Source organism: Cyprinodon tularosa, unplaced genomic scaffold (genome assembly GCF_016077235.1).
Source record: "Cyprinodon tularosa strain WSP-4 unplaced genomic scaffold, ASM1607723v1 ctg19, whole genome shotgun sequence".
Taxonomy (NCBI): domain Eukaryota; kingdom Metazoa; phylum Chordata; class Actinopteri; order Cyprinodontiformes; family Cyprinodontidae; genus Cyprinodon; species Cyprinodon tularosa.
In genome coordinates this window covers 1,928,267-1,948,953 of record NW_024038678.1, presented here as the reverse complement: position 1 = coordinate 1,948,953, position 20,687 = coordinate 1,928,267, and the positions used below count along the sequence as shown (strand labels likewise).

Genomic DNA, 20,687 nt, shown 5'->3' with positions numbered 1-20,687 from the left:
AATTAAATAAAGTCATTTTTCTTACTGACCACGAGAGGGCGATGTCCTCCTATTAGTTACATATATCCCATAATTCCAGGCGGCCATCCATTTATAAACCGGAAGCGGAAGCGTAGTCCTCAGAGTGTGAATGGAGAACGTTTGTGTGAGTGAATGTGGAGCGTCTGTCTGTGTGTTTGTTCTTCTGTATTTTCTGTTAAAACCTACACAGTGATCTTATTTGATCCGACCTGAGTTTGGCTCTGCTCCGGTCGGAAATGATAGGAAAAGCGCTCTGCAGCCCCCCGTGGCAGTGAGCAGCCGGCGAGAAAAAAAACACGAAGGGCCTCCACGCTTCGTGCTGTGGTCAGAAGTGATGAATTGATCAGATATACTAGTTCTGGTTGAGCCAGAGCTTTGCTTAAGGCCTCACCGTGGACAATGAGTATAGAGGCGATTCTGATCTAACCACAGCCGAGAAGAAGCGAGGAGACCTGGATGGTGTTACTATAGATTAAATGTTTGGAAGAATGTGGATGTTTTTCTCTCAACCCCCCCTGTATTTTTCGGGTCTGGTTAAGTCCTGGATAAAGGCTAGAACACCGTTAGAAACAGTTTATAATTCCACATTTAGTCATGTCCATCCTTCCTAGCTTTTTTGTTTTGAATATTTCGCTTTGTTCTTTCCCATTTAGTGGCCTCTATTCTGTTAGGACCATTCTTGGTCTTAACGATGAGAAAAATCTTAGATCTAGGGACGCCATTAGGTTGTACTGTGTTTAAACCAAGCTGCTGGGCTTTCCATAAAGGTAGTGAGAACCATTCAATATTTAAACACCCCCAAGCACACGTGAAAGCACTGGTACTTTTTTAATAAAGTTAGCTAAGCACAGCAACTTTAACATCTTCTGGTAAATGGATCTACGAAACAATGTTTATTATTTATAGAGCTTTTCCTCCTAATAAAATTGAGTTTATCTGACAAAGATCCTCAGCTGCTTTATAAATGGTAAACTATCCAAAGCCTGAATGACTTGCTTGAAATGTGAAGAATCTAAGCTTTCCAATGAGGTCTAACATGTCTATATTGGTAAAACTGTTACTGTTGTAATTTTCATGCATTCTGAGTTATTAGTTGTACAAGCTTTAAACGGGTCGCCAGAAATTCGTTGGGTTTATAAACAAAGGTGTTCATGGTGCTGATATTTCTCTATATTGAAAAAGTTTTTAGCCAAGGCTTGACTAGCATATGAACTCTTAAGTGGCATTTCATTCTGAATCCCTTGGATTCAATGTGACATTGGTCCAATACTGGCAGATTTAAGGGGTATAGTCATGTTAGGAAAGAGGTGATCTCCAAACTGATCCCACAAAGCTGGGAGCATCCAATTATCCTAGATCTGTTGGTACGTTCAAGCATGAAGAGTTCCTTTTGCTGGAACTTGTCAGACAAGTACTGTTTTCCTTGTACCATCCAAACACTGGCTCTTCGACTTGGAGAAGCACAGATTATCACAACAGGAAGTTTAGCTATTGACTCTAGAAAGTTTGGTACTTTCCACAGGTACTGGTACTCAAACCTTTTTTTTTAAAGCAGGAATCATATATGGGTGCTTTATGGAAGTGATTGGAACACTTAATTCCAATTGTTTACATGGGTAAGCAAATTCATTAATATAACGAAAGTAATACAATTTGAACCTGTGAATGTTTTCCTCCACAGGTTTATCAACCCAGAGAAGCTGAAGATGTGTTGAACTATTAGAACATTAAAATAATTTCAGGATGAGACGTCAAGAACTACCGTCTACAACTGCCGCTAAACATGAAGGCCTGATACAACCGTCCTGTCTTCATTGAACAGAGCAAAAAACAAACACTGAACTTAAAGAAATGGTTTTGCAACTTTGTTTTTTTTTTTTGTTCCACCATTTTAAAAGGGCAGAGAAACCGTAAAGTGCTTTTAAAAAGAATTTAATCCGTTTGGCCACATTACCACAACTTCCAATATTTGTGCTTCATTTAAAATGATAAACATGCCTGCATGAAAAGTGCAAACAGTGTAGAAAAGAAAAGACAAAAAATGTAAACAAGGAAAGTCAAAAACATGACCAGGAAATAGGCATGTACAACTGAAAACTATTGTCAGTAAAGACATTTTTTCATGGGTTTCCGCCATGGTTTTTTTGTTTGAGGCGCCGTTTGATGAAAGCTGACGTGTTCCACTCATTGGGAGGAAGCATGTGAGGCCCATTATGGATGCAGAGAATGGTCATCTCCTCGGCGTACTCTAGATTCTGTAGAAGCTTCAATGAAAAAGAAACATCATTAGAAATACCGTATTTTCACGACCATAAGGCGCACCGTACTAAAAGGCGCACTCTCAGTTATGTGTCCCATTTCTGTATTTAACACACACATAAGGCGCACCGGACTATAGGGCGCGTTTTTTATATACAGGTACATGTCCTCTACTACCTTTAAATACCTCTACTGCGTATTTAAAAATACAGCGGGGGCAAAACTGAGTATGACTGTGCTTTATTCATGTATTTATTACAAAGTATTAATCAAATCTGGGAGCTGGCCGTGAGACAGACACATCGCAGATGACACAGCGCTGTGATCACTCCTAAATTAACTTAAAATCCTGAAACCTGCCGACGGAATATGTTCGCTTTTATTACCGGTATCCTGGTGCCTGCAGTTTAAATTATTTAGATGAAAAACACCTGCCAGCCACCGCGTGGGAGGCTGCCCAGCCTAGAGGCTGCTGTTGAAGGGATTTCTGCTGTCGGTGCACCGCTGGTATGTGGGGGTCTGAGCGCCTCCGACAGAAATAGATAATCTGGATGAACTGACTGCAATTATTAAGTTTTCAGGTGGCCTTTCTCACTTAAAAACATATTAAAACTACTTTATTCCCACTGATCACAGCAAATATAGCTGCAAGATTTAGATTATTTAGATGAAAAAACACCTGCCAGCCACCGCGGTGAAGAGGAGGAGACCCGCCCAGAGGCTGCTGTTGAATTAAGTTTTCAGGTAGAAAAATAGAGCGGGAGCAAAACTGAGTATGATTGTGCTTTATTCATGTATTTATTACACAGTATTAATCAAACCCATCAAAGTCATCATCCTCTGTTTCTGAATTAAACATCTGCGCTAAATCAGACATGCCAATTTCCCCTTCTTCGCTGTCAGAGTCACTTTCCGTGCAGCGCGGCTCCTCAGAAATAATCCCGGCTTTTGCGAAAACTTGAACAACAGAGCCAGCAGACACGTTAGTCCAAGCATCTATAATCCATCTGCAAACTGTGGCGTAACTTGCCCGGCGCTGCCTTCCACTTATCGTGAAACTGTGGTCTCCGTCGGTCATCCATCGCTCCCACGCTGCTCGCAGCCTTACTTTGAACGGGCGCTTCACACCGATGTTGGGCGGTTGAAGTTCCTTTGTCAGACCCCCGGGATAACGGCGAGCACAGCGTTCATTTGATTCACCTTTTTTTTCACATCGGCTGTGAGATGGGCACGCAGCGATGGTGATGCGTGGAAAAAACCACCTGGTCTCCTCACATACACCTGCCTCAGCCACGCTTTCATCATCTCCTCATCCATCCAGCCTTTTTCATTTGCGTTAATATCATGTGTCATCAGAGCGCTGTGTCTGTCTCGCTGTCAGCTCCCAGATCAGCTTCTCTGATTGGTTGATGCGGCGCGTCCAGCAGCAAAACTTCAATTTTTCCATCTCGAGCAGCAGCAGTGCGTTGGCGGTGCGTCAGATGCTTAAACGCTCCGACGCGCTGCGCCTGCTGCTCAAAACGCGCTGCGGGACCTTTTGCTGCACCTATACGCGCGTCAACCATTGACTTTGCATGTAAACTCGCTGCTTCTGCTGCACCTGCTGGGTCCAGTTCACACCGATGTCGAGCGGTTAAACAGCGAGCACAGGGTTAATTTGTTTCCCCATGTTTTTCACATCAGCTGTGAGATGGGCACGCATGGAGTTACATATTAACAGCGATGGTGAGGGGTGAAAAAAAAAACACCTGGTCTCCTTACATTCAACCACTCTATCATCATCTCCTCAATGAGGTGGTCTCAAAAGTTGCAGTTGCAGCGCACATAAGGCGCACCGCACCATAGGGCGCACCGCACATTTTGAGGGAAAAAAAAGATGTTTAAGTGCGCCTTATAGTCGTGAAAATACGGTAAGAATAAGACTTGGCCTCACAGATTGCAGGTTGTTACAAAAAAACAAACAAAAAAAACACCAACCAACAGGTTTTCGGAACCTGTTGTCATGCACAGATGTTTAGTTGTAAGTTAAAAAAAGAAAAAGATCAGCATAGACAGCGTATGCCTTACATAAGAAAAATCTGGCAAAAATGCTGGCATACGTTGGATAAGTTTGAGCATGCTCAAAATTTCTCGACGCATGCCAGCATATGCCATACGTAGGGCATAAGTTACAGGTAAGTTTTCTGATCATTGACGTACGTTACGTGTAAGTTAATCATAAGTCGTGGTGTCTAGCTTATCCAAAACCTATAAGTAACTTATGCATAACCTATGGTTATCAAGAACTTATCTCCAATGTATATCAACATATTTGATGTTTTTTTAGACGTCCACTGAACGCATCTCTAACTTACAGCTACTGTATAATAGGGTATTGGCAGCGTTTTGGTATAAAAGGGGGTTCACAGGAGGAAACCGTCAGTTCTTCTCCAGACTTCATCCGCATCACAGGGTGACGGAGAAAGTGAGTGTGATGGATCCTCACTGTGTTCACGCCCATGACCAACAAACCTCCTAGCAGACATGACGCTGAATCTGCTGTGACTACAAACATTATTTATTTCTTTTCTTTTTTTTCGGGCGGGCAGTAAAACAGCAGCTAGGTTAAACCTGCAATCAAAGAAATCTTTTAAGCAGGTTGGGTGCTTCTGGGCGCATCCCTGCCCCCTTCAGGACAATGGCTTGTGCATCATTTCATGGGCATTACGCTGCCATGCACTATGCATAAGTTAGGCTGTCGCTGGACATACGCTCTGGACTCATTATGAATGCGCCGTGTATACCTCCAAATTTGAAAAAATACATAGAAAGTTAGTAGTATGCCAGCGTTTTAGGAGATTCTGGGACGTCAGACATACGTTGGCTAAATCTGCAAGGTGTGACAGGGACCTCCGGGAGCGACACTTACCTTTGGGGTAATGAAGAAGTACTGAGAAGTTGTCTCTTTGCAGGCGGTGCGGACTACAATATCAAACACTCTCCTCTCATTTATGGGATCCATTCCCTAGGAAACAAAACGTACACACAGACTCATCCAGTGGACCTTCTCTGGATGCATCTCTACCATTCCTTGTAGTTCCATTTAACATAAGGCAGCAGTCTCTACTACTACATGTAGGCAAATAAAGCCCATCTAAACAGAAATAAAAAATAAAAAAGTAAATTTGAAAGAGACCTGGTTGATCTCATCCACCACTCTGAATGGGCAGCGGTTAAGCTCTTGTAAGGCCATCAGATAAAGCATAGTGGAGACGCTCCGCTCGCCTCCGCTCTGATGGTGAGCCGTCAGCTCATGGAGCTGTGTGCTGCTGTGGAACTTCACACGAATGCGGATCCCATACTTGTCATATTCCTCCTGAAAGGAACACAGGAGATTAAATAGGTTAGCGTTTATTCAAAATGCTAAAAGGTCGTCAGAACAAATGTCTGCCACACAGAAGATTTTGGGAAGTGAGAAGTGTAAGAAAAAATGCAGATAGTTTTCTATACGGTTAGAATATTTTTTAAGTAATTGATTTAAATATTTGACTCAAAGTTGCATAGCTGTACAGATAAAGTTCTTAGTCACTGGTTCTAATCTTTGTCTATAGCTGCTGTTACCCTAGTGATCATTTACCTCATTCTCCGAGTGCAAATCCACCTCTCCTGCGCACTGCATGGAGCGGAAGAATTCACTGAATTTGTCATTTATCTGTTCCACCAGCAGCTTCAGTGGGTTCAGCCAGCGTTCCTTGACCTGAAGCACACATACGGATACAGAAACAAAATGTCTTCTGTTACAAACGTTACAGCAAACACAGTTTCAGTAGAAAGGCTGCAATATCATAACGTACCTCAGATATATTCTGTCTGTAGGCATTCAAGGCATCTGTCTTTATTTGAAGCTCTTTCTCAAGAACTTTGATCTCCTGCTCTCTCTTATTGTACTCTTCAACAACCTTCAAAGCAGGATCAAACAATTCAAATATGTACACTACAACATTTATAATCACAAATAATCAGAAAATAAGCTTATGCATCTGTAAATAGTGATATTTTAGTTTTGTTATTTTTTTTAACCTAATGTTTTCTTACTTGAATCTAAATTAAACTGATTCCTGACCCTCTGTCAGTTTTCATCAGCTCTTACATTTTCACTAAGACCAGTGAAGCACTCAGCTCTGGAGCGTTCCTCATTCAGCATGGCATCAACCTCATCCAGTGTGTCAGGCAGTTTGCTGAACGCCTGCAATGACATAATGATTAATAAGACATTCAACAATAAAAGGCTTTCAGAGCAAATATTACAAAAACTCCAGCAGAAGACAAAGATGGAGGATGAGCACTAACATTACGCAGATCTTCTGATATCGCCTCATCTGGCTGCATCCGACAGTTTGACTTTGCCCTCTTCAACAGGCCCTTGCACTGCTCTGTCAGCTGAATCTTTCTCTGCTCCAGGCGGCTGCATCTTTGCTACAATGAAGAGTTGAGTTAAGGTTTAGGATCTGAGACCTCAGTATAAACAAGGCATCAATCCAACTGTGCTTTACAATTCTTACTTCCATAGTTTTAAATTCAGAGGCGCCTTCCCTGCAGTCATTTTCAAGCTTAGCCTTCTCCGCAGTCAATCCCGCCATCTCCAAGGCCAGGTACACCTTCTCCATTGTTAACTTTGCTTTCAGCTACAGATGGTGGGAAGATGGAGGAAAGGTTAATGCACAAAAGAAAAATGCAGCGCTGCACAGTGGTAGTGCAAATATATGGATTGTGAACTCAGACATAAGAAGCCTTAAGGGGCTTTATCTTTCTACAATCAAGAAATAGACAACAGCTTGGTAGAGGAATTAGTTGAAATTCAGAAAAGAATATTTCATACCTTGACTTGATCGACGATTGCTGCAACTATCGTCACTTTCTGTAGATTGGCGGCCTTAATTTTTTTATTAGTTACCTCTTCAACTTTCTTCAGGTCAATAACACTCTGCTCCATCTGCTTCAGACTAAAAATGTTCAGGGGGTTAGATCTCCTTAATCCTGGATTTGACAAAGCTATGCAATTTGAAAGAGATTTAAAAAATGGAAACTTTATAACCTTCAGAGACAGGCCTACCTGTCCTGTTTGGTGCTGATTTTCTGTTCCAGTTGTCTCTTCTTCCCTTTAAGCTCAGAAAGTCGTTTCTTTTCTGACAACAGTTCATTTTCTTTGCGATCCAGAGCAGCAGCCTCCTTCTGCAGGGCCTTCATCTGCTCGTCAATCTCACGTGATCTTGAAGCACAGGTCTAATTGTAACAGAGATAAACACATTAACTCTAGAACAATTCCTGGGTAACGGACCCAAATTTTTGACATGTGGACGCTTCACAAGACATTAGAGCTAAATGAAGGGTTTAGGGAATTGCTGGCAGATCATTTTGATATTCTTGCCTTCATCTGCTGTTCCACCTGCTGTTTCTGTACAGCATCCACAGTTATTGAAAGGTACTGAGAGGGGTGCACGGCAGAGTTGCTGGTGCTTATTTTCTTGGAATAGATGGACGTTTTGACAGTGTATCTCTCATCTGTTGTGAATAACACCTTCAGGTAGGGCTCCTCAATCACCTGAGTGGATATCGGAAAGATTGATGTGTTATTAGGAATAAAAACAAACCTCTAATCAGGAGACAAAACACAAAATATTACATTACTACTTGAAGTACAACATATTTAAAATTCCATGTTGAAAATCAATTATTTCCCAAGTTTCTTAAAATGAATCTTGAAAAAGGTCAGATGAAAATAAAAACAGGAACATACCGTTTTGATGACCGCTTTGGTCTGATCATTGCCCACTGGCACATCGTGCACCTTGTACTGGAAACAAAGGTAACTCATCACCTCTTCAGGAGCGTCAAACATCTCACGGAGGTATGTGTAGAAGCCAAAACGTCTGCAACATTTTAGAAACAAATTATTGCACTTAAGTTTTAAATTAGAAAGGCTGCATGATTATTTTGCTTATCACTTAACCATAACCTTTTTTTTTTTTCTCAGATCTACCAATTAATAATCAGATAGTAAGTATTTAATGAGATTAGAATGCATATACATTAATCTCCCTGCTCTGAGTGGTTATTCTTTCAGCAGGTTGAATAGTTTTGAATCTCTATATTAAGCTGTTATTTGATCAGTTAAATAACAATAACCTTAATGAATCCATAAATTCCTATTCAAATGATTGCTTTAGGCATGCACATTACAAATAAAGGGTCAAATATATGCAGAAAATGTGAAACTTGAATAAATCTAACTTGCCAATCTGAAGTAAAACATCACACCATCAACTATGAGGGGTTAGGAGGACAAAATGAAATGGGTAAGACAGCATTAAATAAACGTATCATGAAATAATGAAATTTAAGCCTTTATTAAATAAAAATACTTACATTTATTATTAAATTGTGAAATGTAAAAATAAATAAAATATGCCATTAATTATTTAAATAGATTTAATAAAATCACATTAAATAAGTCATTTTTAAAAATAAATAAAATTTACATATACTTTTCATTATGTCATTCTTTATCTTTTTATTTCCTGGCTTCTTTGCATCAAATTTATCCAATGATTTAAACTGTTAACTTCAGTCGAACTGACGTTGAACAGTCGATAGGCAGCTTATCACCAAACCAGTAACAGCAATTTCTTCCTGCATTTTTTTTTTTACTCTAAAGACGATGTTATCACTGGGAAGAAATGGCAAAAATATCTTAAAAATGGTTTACAGCACATTCTAGACTCTGTATCCAAAGTTTTGTTTCTTAAAAGTTCATGAAAGAATGTGAGTCATTGTAAGTCAGCATAGATTCTGTTTAAGTCTGTGGAAGCTCCCACCACACTACGCCACAGCAAGCTCTTTCATAAGGTGTTTAAATTAATTTCAATAGGTGCACAGTGCCCACTTCTGAGACAACTGCTAACAAAAAAAAAAAAAAAGCCAGCAGAGACAGAACATGTCGTTCACATATTTGGCTGTGAATTTGCCTAAACCCTTTTCAGGTCAGAAGATATCCTGAATAAATTAAGACTTTCTATTATTTTTGTAGACTAAATTATTGTAAATTTATTTTATAGTCATAGCAACTGGAGACAAGGGTAGTTCAAAAGTGTCACTAAAGGCCTCTATAATAATATAAGGTTAATTGGAATGACAGATGATGTATGTGTACCAAAGTGCATGAAGACCCAGGCCTCTAGACCAGTTTATATGAAAATATTTCCGACTTAGCAACCGCTAAGCAATGGTGCCCAAACTTTCATATTCTAAAGCTTTCAAAACTCTCACCTCAGCGACTCAATGCTTTTAGATGGCTGCCGCTTAGAGCACGACTCTTCTGGAGCACAGATGGAGTTAACCTTCAAGTCCATCTTGTCACGGACCTGTGGGCGTGAAGAGGTCACAGCAAACTGGCTTATAAACTCAGTCACACAAGTTTTAGCCGGCACAGTTCGGACAGAAAAGCTATCCTGACCTCAGTCATGAACTTCTCCATGTCGTCTTTCCTCTGGAAGACGAAGGCCCGCAGGTCATGGAAAGAGATGTGGTTCTCCACATATTTAGCATAGCGAGGATCTTTTACATTGAGCTGCAGGAATGAAGCTGACATGAGTGAACCTCAAAAACTACTTTTTTTTTGCATGTGTTTAGCTAAAACAAAATGTGCACCAAAGACTCATGAAGATGCAGTTAGAACATAGATTACTTTTGGTTCTGGTTTTGAGCATGATACGAAAATGGCAGCAAAGGGGGAGTCTGAATGGATGACAGAGGCATCTGCAAGAAGACCAAAAGTATCCAAAGTATGGGAATACTTTCGGGTAGCTGGTGATAAAGTTGTTTGTACACTGTAAGTCTTTGTTGGCTTATCACATTATCACAGTAACATTATGATTACTGTTTAAATGTCTAGTTAGCATGTGCTTTTTATAAATCTTAGGGAAGTAAGATGACAGACTGTCTTTGGATGTTAAGCCGGCCGCTTTGACTATTTGGTAAGGTTTTGCTAAACAACGCTTTTGAAACGGCACCAGACTTGAGACAGAGGGTTTATCAAATAAGCACACGCACAGACACAGTATAAGGGTAACTTTTATTTTGCCGTCACCATCCCGTGGCTAAGCTGCCAACCTCCAAAAGTGGAGATTTTTTTGGAAATTAGTCGTTAAGATTAGTTGTTAGTGGCAGCTCTACATTTGGATCTACTCCTCAGTTTAGTGATTTATCTTTACATTATTGGTTATATATGGTCGTTATTGTTTTCCTTTCGATCGCTCAGCTACTTTTTCTACACTTTTATGTGTGGGACTCACCACCAGCATCATGGGCTCATAGACATTTCCTTCAAATAAATCTCGGTTCTTCCTTAGCCACTGGAGGGCAGTGTGGGTGTCCCTGTGGCGCCCTCGCAGCTTTTCTTCTTTGGCATTCATCATATTGTTCATGTCCTTCAGCTTCTTTTCCAACACTAAAGATAGTCCAAAAGAAATGTTATGAACTCTTTGTAAGCAGTAACAATGTCCCTGATATTATTATTTTTTTTTTTGTAATCCTATGACTGAAATATGGATCGGTTACTGAAATCTGACTTTTGGACTCAGCAGTGATGTTGTCGTTCTCCCTGCGCAGGTCAGTCTTATCTCCATCAATCTTGGCTCGCTCCACATGGACACGCCTCAGCTCCACATTGACAGCATTGATCTGTGGCGTTACGTCTGGCAGGTCGGCGATTTTGGCCAGCTCCGACTTCAAATCTTCGATGGTTCGTCTGGTGTTACTGATCCGCTTCTGGTGGTCCTCTTCTTCAGTCTGCTTCAGCCGCAGATTCTGCTTAATGTCGTCGATCTGAAGGGAAGAATGAGCCATTATTCCCGATAAGCTTTTAACAGCCTCACAAAACTTTACTTCATGTTTGCCTTTAATTTTCCTGTTAAATATCAGGCAGTTAAACTTTTCTTTTTAATTTGAATAAGCAGTTATACCTCTTTGTTTTTCTGATCCAGATGGTCCTGTTTCCTTTTGTAGTTTACAGAGGTTTCTTTGATTGCTGCAGTCTGGGAAACAACAACATTTTAATGATAAAGAGACTATAAACTATCAACAGTAAAGTGCATATTTTTAGGTAGAAGATGGATGGTTCTAAATATGAAAAAATAAAATCTGTTATTTATGACATCCCAGGTATTCATAAAATACAGGTGCTGGTCATAAAATTAGAATATCATGAAAAAGTAGATTGATTTCAGTAATTCCATTTAAAAAGTGAAACTTGTATATTATATTCATACATTACATACAAACTCATATATTTCAGATGTTTATTTTGTTTAATTTTGATGTTTACAAATGACAACAAATGAAAATCTCAAATTCATCATATCAGAAAATTAGAATATTGTGAAAAGGTTCAAAATTGATGGCCCCTGGTGCCACACTCTAATCAGCTAATTAACTCAAACCACCTGCAAAAGCCTTTAAATGGTCTTTCAGTCTAGTTCTATAGGCTACACAATCATGGGGAAGACTGCTGACTTGACAGTTGTCCAAAAGACGACCATCGACACCTTGCACAAGGAGGGCAAGACACAAAAGGTCATCGCTAAAGAGGCTGGCTGTTCACAGAGCTCAGTGTCCAAGCACATTAATAGAGAGGCGAAGGGAAGGAAAAGATGTGGTCGAAAAAAGTGTACAAGCAAGAGAGATAACCGCACCCTGGAGAGGATTGTGAAACAAAACCCCTTCAAAAATGTGGGGGAGATTCACAAAGAGTGGACTGCAGCTGGAGTGAGTGCTTCAAGAACCACCACACACAGACGTATGAAAGACATGGGTTTCTGCTGTCGCATTCCTTGTGTCAAGCCACTCTTGAACCACAGACAGCGTCAGAAGCGTCTTGCCTGGGCTAAAGAGAAACAGGACTGGACTGCTGGTGAGTGGTCCAAAGTCATGTTCTCTGATGAAAGTAAATTTTGCATTTCCTTTGGAAATCAAGGTCCCAGAGTCTGGAGGAAAAGAAGAGAGGCACTTCATCCACGTTGCTTGAAGTCCAGTGTAAAGTTTCCACAGTCAGTGATGGTTTGGGGTGCCATGTCATCTGCTGGTGTTGGTCCATTGTGTTTTCTGAGGTCCAGGGTCAACGCAGCCACATACCAGGAAGTTTTAGAGCACTTCATGCTTCCTGCAGCTGACCAACTTTTTGGAGATGCAGATTTCATTTTCCAACAGGACTTGGCACCTGCACACAGTGCCAAAGCTACCAGTACCTGGTTGAAGGACCATGGTATCCCTGTTCTTAATTGGCCAGCAAACTCTCCTGACCTTAACCCCATAGAAAATCTATGGGGTATTGTGAAGAAGAAGATGCAATACACCAGACCCAACAATTCAGAAGAGCTAAAAGCCACTATTAGAGCAACCTGGGCTATCATAACACCTGAGCAGTGCCACAGACTGATCGACTCCATGCCACGCCGCATTGCTGCAGTAATACAGGCCAAAGGAGGCCCAACTAAATACTGAGTGCTGTACATGCTCATACTTTTCATGTTCATACTTTTCAGTTGGCCAACATTTCTATAAATCCTTTGTTTTTATTGGTTTTCAGTAATATTCTAATTTTCTGATATGATGAATTTGAGATTTTCATTTGTTGTCATTTGTAATCATCAAAATTAAACAAAATAAACATCTGAAATATATGAGTTTGTATGTAATGTATGAATATAATATACAAGTTTCACTTTTTAAATGGAATTACTGAAATCAATCTACTTTTTCATGATATTCTAATTTTATGACCAGCACCTGTATATTCATTTATTTTGTAGTCATAATATCATCTTGTAAAGATTTATCATTCAGACATAAAATATAGCATGTCTTTAAAGGGCAAGACTTTAGTTAAAAGGAAATTTTGAAGGAAAAATGAAAAAAGTGTTAGATTGCCAACAGTGAATACATCAGTTACATCCAGAATTTGTCACCTTAGATTTCAGTTGTGCCTCTGTGGGCTTCAGCTTGTCATCAATCTGTTGGATCTTCTTTAACATGGGTGCCTGGGACTGCCTGAGGGCAGAGAGCTGCTTTTTGGCTTCTTCTCGCTCCATTTTCACCCCCTCCAGCTCCTTACGGGTGGTCTCATATTCCTAGTCCCAGAGTGAGTAGAATAAAGTTATTTCATGACAGGATTCCTGTTTTATTTCTGCTCCCCTCTTGTGGATTGTGTAATACATATCATCATGAACTCACCACCCATGGTTTCTTCTTTTCAAGCAACTCGATCACATCCAGATGTCTTTTTTTTTCATAATAACGATTCACGTCATGCTTGTTCCTCTCATTCCTCTGCTTGGCTTTTTCAAGGAAGCTTGCCTTTTCCTTCACAACATTCTACAGAATAATTAATTACATAAAGAAATAATCTGAGAAGTTAGAAATCTCGGAATTAAAAAAAATAATTGAAACATTTCTCATATCAAACTTGGCACATAACATCAACTGATTTCTTTTACCTCTAATTCTCGTTCTTTGTTGCGAAAGTTTTTGAGCTCACAGTGATAGTTGTACATTTCTGGAGGACCGACGGACTTTTCAGTAGCCTCCAGCAATTCAATTTTGGACATCTTTGCAAACTCTCCAACTTTCTCCTATGGAGGATCAAGCAACAGTGAAAGGGTGGGGAGAAAATAGGCATCCCAAAAAAAAAAAAAATACATCTGTCTGGATTTTATTTGATGGGCTAAAATAGTAGCAACGAGTTGTGAATATTTTCCAAAATTCTTTACAGATTATATGTTGAAAAGCGTGTCATCTATTTAAATTCTGGCCCTCTTTTAAGCCAATATTCCAGAAAGCAAATATCCTGAGGCATGTCTCTTTCTGTGGGTAAAATCTAAGACTTAAGTTTTTTAATTAATGGAAAAGAGCTAAAAGCAAAACCAAGTAGGGTGGAGTGGATTAGTAAACTGAAACTTCAATGATTTTGTTGATTCAAGTAGAATTAGCTCTGGACTTTAACTAGGCCATTCTAACTGATGAATGTCCTTTGATCTGGACCATGTTTTTTTTAGCTCTAGCTGGATTTTTAGGATCTCATAACCAAAGCATTATCCTACCAACACCATGTTTTGCCACCTGTATAGTTTATACATTTTACACAGAGGTCATAAAAATCTGTTTTGTTCTTGCAATTCTCAATGCTTTCATATTGAAACGTTGAAACCAAACCCTACTTGAAACTTCTCCAAAACTTTATCCTGACCCATCTGCTGTGTTCCCTGATTGCCAAGAATCTTACCAATTTTCCAACTTGACTCTGCTTGTACTAAGCAAAAAGAAAAGCCAGTGCAGTAGTAGAAATATTTGAATAGTGGTGGGTTGGAGCAGAGCCAGGCCAAGATAAGTTGAAACACGGCATAAACCTTTGAGGTCTGCACAGAACAACTGTATCTATACCAAGATTAATGCTACGTTCACACCGGTTTGAGGAACAAAAAAGCACCCGCTGCTTAAATTTTAATGCTTGTACACAAATTTCCCCACGCCTCAAGTGCATCTTTGATGCTCTTGAAGGGCATCCAGTGAAGTGTGTACAGATGCGTCTGATGCTTCTGCTGCTCCTGTGTTCAATGGCAGAGAGCGGCTTTTCTATAATTGCTGTTATAAGTGGGTAAAAAAGTAAAGTACTTTAAAAAGTCCATTTGTTTTAAAGCGAGAAAGTCCACATCAAAACTTAATCTGTGCAGTCAGTTCATCAAGATTGCACCTTTAAATTTTATTTCTCTGTCAGACCAGCATGAAACCCTGCACACGCGCGTTGCGCTCTTACTGGAAATTCCCAGCAACAGCTGCCTCAGGCCCGGGCAGTCGCCTCTTTGGTTTTTTTTCCCTCTATCGTTTGTGGTAGCTAGAAGGAGATCTTAGCGTTTTTCACAGATCCAAACTGCTTACACCTGAACAATTAAAGCGAACATGTTTAACTGACAGGTTTCCACATTTTAAGTTAATTTAGGCATTAATTTGAAAATAAATTTGAAATAAATCAATGAAAGCTGTAATATTGTTATGCATTTTATTTGAGAAACAACAGTAAATAACAGAAGTAGAAAAGTTGTATTCCACTTATTCCTATTAAAACCTCATTCACTGAAAAGTAATTATACCCCTGTGTTATAGATTCTGATAGACCTTGCATCTAAAAATACAGGTATCGGAAGCCTTCGTTCTACTCAACACAATAGGGACGTATGTCTGTACGTATGAAGAACGTCCCCACCCCCTCCGCTGTACCTCTCCCAAAATGTAACTGAGCGCAGACAGTACCGCAGACAGGAGGTCGGCTTGTTTTGTTTTTATGACCGAAATTGCAGAAAACAACTCGTGAAGTTGGACCAGCTAGAAGAGCGAGGTGCGCGAGAAAACTGGGACCCTTAACTTTTCCCACCTTGATCCCCTCTATTTTTCACCGTCGTGTCCCTCCGTTGTCGGACAAACTCGCCCCCACTTCCTCAGCCGTATCTAGACCCACGCTTCAATATTGAGCATAAATCAAAAATGTCTGCGTCAAGCTCACTGCAACACACTGCTGCAAGAGTATAACCAGGAAGCGGGGTAGGAGGGCAAAATAGGTTTAGCGCCACCGCAGCACGGGAGTCAGAATTACGCCCAGGAGCAAATGGATAAAAATAGACTGGAGGAAAAAAAAAACATGAGTCGCTACTCTTGCGGATGTGTCGATGCATTGGATCGTCGGCTGTTGAATCGATGGATCGATACAAAACGATTATTATTTACACCCCTAATGTAAACCAGATGGTTCTGCTTCTTCAATTGCGTGCAGTCTGAATGTAGCATAAAATACACAGCAGAGAGCTGAATTTACCAATAAGGAGACTTTTGATGGCTTTGATTATAAAAATTTTAAAACAGTGTATCATTTTGTTTTCACTTAGTCTTATCTCACAATGTCAAAAAATCCATTAATGTTCAAGTAGCAATATAACAAGATGTAGAGTAAACAGGAAGGCATATACTTTGTAAGGTACCATCCGTCACTTTGCATATGCAAAGCCATCTATTAAAACATGATGTCAACATACCTGAGGCAGAAACTGGCAGAGGTTGCTGACTTGGATCTGCAGAGCTTTGACCTCCTCTTCCACCCTTTTCTGGTTGCTCATTCCACCATTTATCATCCAGATTGACTGATTGTTCTCTACATGGATCTCTCTACTAATCACCAAGTTTCCTGCATTTCTGTTCCTTTATACATAATTCAAAAAACATAAAATTTAGATTTGGGCACATAAACTATTGCTAATTTTGACACAAATGTTCATAAAATGCAACACCAGTGGCGTATGAGTACAAGTAAGGGGTTGATATTAGTTTCTCATCACTTACAGTTCTATCTCAACAAAACCTTTTTGGCAGCCGCGCTTCACATAAAGCCCAACCTAGATGAAAACATATGTTAGTAACTTTGTTCATAACAACAAATGTTTGTATTTTCCTTTATCTTAGGAAATTATCAGGATGATTCTGTGGAGAACATGTAAGTTTCCTTTAGTAAATGTTAGAGTGGTTTGAATACTAATATTGTAATATTCCAGTTTCTGTGCTCGTCGCCTCCCACTTCATGTGGGACCAGGTTACAGGGGCAGCAGTCTCAGCAGAGACTCCCAGGCTTCCCACAGAAACCTCCTCCAGCTCTGGTGGGGGAAGCACCAAGATCTCCCAGGCCATCCGAGACACATAGCCCATCCAACATGTCCTGGTTAGTCCCCTGGAACATCTCCCAAGGCAAGCATCCAGGGGGCATCTGAAAAAGATGTCTGAGTCTCCTTTTGATGTGGAGGAGAAGCAGCTCTTCTCCAAGCCACTCCCAAAGGACCAAGCTCCTAACCCCGTGTCTAAGGGAGAGCCGAGCACCCCCCCTAATAAAGTTCATTTTAGCCACGAGACCTCGTTCTCTGGCCACAGTTCAGATTTCATGACCATAGGTGAGGTTAGGAACGTAGACTGATCAGTAATTCGAGAGCTTTGCCATTTCACTCAGTTCGCTCTTTACCACAATAGACCCGATAGTTCCCCACAGCGAACCATGAGAGACACCTTTGAATGCCTTCTCCAGGTCCACAAAGCACATGTGGATCGGTTTGGCAAATTCACAGGAACCCCTTGGAACCAGGCTGAGGTTGTAGACCTGGTCCATGGCCAAGGGGGAAAAGCACACGCCTCCTCCTGAAGCCAAGGTTCGACAATCAGCCAGACTCTCCTCTCCAGCACCCTGACCTAGGCCTTACTGAGGAGGCTGAGGAGTGTAGAACACACCCTCTGGTCCCCCTTCTTATGCAGAGGAGGCACCAGTCCAGTCTGCCAATCTAGGGGCACTGTCCTGGACCTCCATGCGATGTTAAAGAGGTCCCTCAGCCATGAGATCCCAACAACATCCAGCTCTAAGGTACTTGGGGCCGATTTAGTCCAACCCAGTGGCAGCCTTTCCACCTTGAATCCAGTGGTGAGGCTGCCTCCGAATACATGAGGGCCATGTGCAGGGAGAACCATGAGGGACCGCTGCGAAGAGGACTGGGCGGCAGTCTGAGGCGGAGGCCTCAAAGGGCCAATCCGCAAGGGTTTAGACTGGTTTTGGTTTTTGTTACAGAAAATAATTCCTTTTGTAAAATATCCTGACATTGTTAAAAAATACACACAATGCTAAAGCAGCATCATTTACCTCAGCTTTCTAACTTATAGATCTGAGAGAAATAAGAACTGGAATGATGTCACATAAATGAAGCTGTGGTTGAGGGTTTCAGTTTTTACCTTGTCTCCTCTCCCCAGTGTTGCAGTCTTTCCAGCCAGAACCAGGCATATGGCACACACAATGCTGGACTTTCCAGTTCCATTGGCTCCAACAATCATGTTCAGGTTTGGACCAGGATACACCTCAGAGTAGTCATATGTCCTGTCAGTAGAGGTGTGGGGAGAGAGAAAAAAGAAAAAAAGCGTTCAGTTTCTAGTATCGATAAAAACAAAAGCATTCTTACCTAAAACAATGAGGGAATATAGGCTACTGCTTCACCACCACTCTGGCAGATCGAGCTGTGTAGCCCTTTTCTGTGCAGCGCAACACAGCGAGTTGAGGCAGTCAGAGTGGAAGACGTGGACCGACTCAAACCCCAAACAACATGGATACCAAAACCACTAAAAGATCAGCAACACATATGCCAATACTAACCCCTACATGTCAGTGCACCAAAGAAGCCATCTTGGTGTTACTGCAGTGTTGGCCACAAAGTTCAGTTTTGGTCTCAATCAATCAGAGCACCATATTTCACATTGTAGTGTTCCTTACTCTGCTTTTTATTAAAAATGAGGAGTTTATCTAAATTGAAAGTCAAGGGGATGATCACACCTGACACGATTTTACGCAAGTGAGCTTGTGTACCTCTGACTGAGACCCCAGGTCTGTTTTAGTCAGACTACTCAGCAATTCAGCGAATTTTTCATGGGTTTGACAGGAGAGACACGGTCACACAGTAAAACACATCTGCTTTAGTGGGAACAGGGGCGCCGCCAGGAATCTGGGGCGCCATGAAAGACTTTGAAAGTATTCAGAGGTCTTTATATTTTTCACTCTTTGTTTCATTGCAGTCATTTGCTAAAATCAATACAGTTTATTTTATCTCTCATTAATGTGCACTCAGCACCCCATCTTGACAAAATAAGGTTGACATTTTTGCAAATTTACTAAAAAAGAAAAACTGAAATATCAAACGGTCATAAGTATTCAGACCCTTTGCTCTGGCACTCATATTTAACTCACATGCTGTCAATTTCTTCTGATCCTCCTTAAAATGGTTCTGCTGCCTCATTGGAGCCCAGCTGTGGTTAAGTAAACTGATGTTGTATGCTGCCCTCCTGTGTGAGCAGATCTGGGCGGATTTTGTTCACTTCCGTCTCTGTGCTACACAAATTAAAGCTATTATGATCAGTAATTGAAAAAAAAAGGGCGCATTCTACAAAGCAAAGCCCAACTTAATGAGTCTGTCTGGGCGGTTTATATGCTGACTGAGGCAGAGAGATCTGTCAAGTTTTTGTCTTTTATTTTCTTTAAGAGGTCATCATACGCCGGTCTTACCTGATCTGTCTGCACCTCGTTATTTTGTTTTTGTGAGTCTCAAAGAGCCTCACTATTTTCTACCTTTTCTGTGCCCCTGAACTATCATGCGTAAAGAATTATTTTTCTAATGTTTCCTTCATTGTTTTTGCACGAGTCTCCAAAACTGACTCGGAGATTAAAAAGTCATACGTGACCGGTGTGTTCTGGCCTTTAGGTCTGAAAATCAGCGTATCGTCTCATGTTAATCACTGCTGGCGTTTGTTTGTCGGTTGGGGATCCTGCTCTGCTTATTTCAGCTGAAAGGAGCGGTTGTCAAACAGCAGCTAGCTTGGCAGCCATCAAAGTTTCTGTCTAAAGCAGTTAGAGTCAGTTGCAGGTTGAAAGCGGGGGAAACACAACTTACAGGAAGTTTTTCATTGTGATGCGACGTATGGAGCCCTCCACAAAGGAACCAATAGCTACTGGAGAAGCATTCTGTAAAATGTTCTGAATGCGGCTAATCCGCTGCCGTTTACTCGTCTCCGCCATAACTTCGAAAACCAGCAGGAGATGCTACTTCTTCTTCTTCTACAAAGATTTATGGCGGTTGGCAAAAACGTTAGGTGAGCATTACCGCCACCTACTGGCGTGGAGTGTGAATCAGAATGGCTCTATTCATAAAGATACTTGAGTTTATTTATCTATATATTTCTATCTATAATATTACTTATATATATTATTACTATAAAAATACCAAATTGTCCTAATTAGTCCTTTTAATATTATGTTATATGTTTTTTTTTCTTCTTGTTAATGACCTGTAATCTGTGAGACAGTTTTCTTGTTCTTAACTCTAATGGCGTTTCTATTTTTTTTTTATTGAAGCTTCCGCAGAATGTAGGGTACGCTGAGGAGATGACCGTTCTTTGCATCTATAATGGGCCTCACATGCTTCCTCCCAATTAGTGGAACACATCAGCTTTCATCAAACGGTGCAAAAAAAAACAACTGACAATGGTTTTCATTTGTACATATTTTCAGTTTGCACTTTTCTCTTTCCATTGAGGAATATATATATATATATATATATATATATATATATATATATATATATATATATATATATATATATATATATATATATATATATATATATATATATATATATATATATATATATAATTTACTTAATTGTTTCTGTGTTCTCTTTAAAATGGTGAAAAAGAAGAAACAAAAGTATCAAAACAATTTCTTTAAGTTCAGTGTTAGTTTTTTTCTATTTTGTTGC

At 40.4% G+C, this 20,687-nt stretch overlaps 1 protein-coding gene and 1 non-coding gene across 2 annotated transcripts; one reads left to right on the top strand and one right to left on the bottom strand.

Moving 5' to 3' along the window:
* The first annotated feature begins 139 nt into the window (after positions 1–139).
* Positions 140–447, top strand: LOC119782272. The gene has a single exon (XR_005280649.1).
* A 1,490-nt stretch (positions 448–1,937) lies between these two features.
* On the bottom strand, positions 1,938–19,996 carry smc5 (structural maintenance of chromosomes 5). The gene is made up of 24 exons (XM_038283084.1): positions 19,824–19,996; positions 18,121–18,262; positions 16,699–16,751; positions 16,395–16,557; positions 13,809–13,943; positions 13,546–13,686; positions 13,281–13,442; positions 11,280–11,351; positions 10,887–11,142; positions 10,611–10,765; positions 9,773–9,886; positions 9,586–9,680; positions 8,057–8,189; positions 7,688–7,861; positions 7,373–7,542; positions 7,139–7,262; positions 6,822–6,944; positions 6,610–6,735; positions 6,410–6,505; positions 6,114–6,218; positions 5,897–6,016; positions 5,456–5,635; positions 5,189–5,284; positions 1,938–2,285 (listed from the first exon to the last, which is right to left on the bottom strand). The coding sequence occupies exons 1-24, from the start codon at positions 19,946–19,948 to the stop codon at positions 2,142–2,144; spliced, it is 3,204 nt and encodes a 1,067-aa protein (XP_038139012.1). The 5' UTR covers positions 19,949–19,996; the 3' UTR covers positions 1,938–2,141.
* Between the last annotated feature and the right edge of the window lie 691 nt (positions 19,997–20,687).

Coding starts and splice junctions, on each gene's coding strand:
- smc5 (XM_038283084.1), bottom strand. CDS start 19,948: ATGGCGGAGACGAGTAAACGGCAGCGGATTAGCCGCATTCAGAACATT. Junction 11,352..13,280: donor AGGCACAACTGAAATCTAAG/GTGACAAATTCT, acceptor GTTGTTTCCCAG/ACTGCAGCAATCAAAGAAAC. Junction 6,506..6,609: donor TATCAGAAGATCTGCGTAAT/GTTAGTGCTCAT, acceptor ATGTCATTGCAG/GCGTTCAGCAAACTGCCTGA.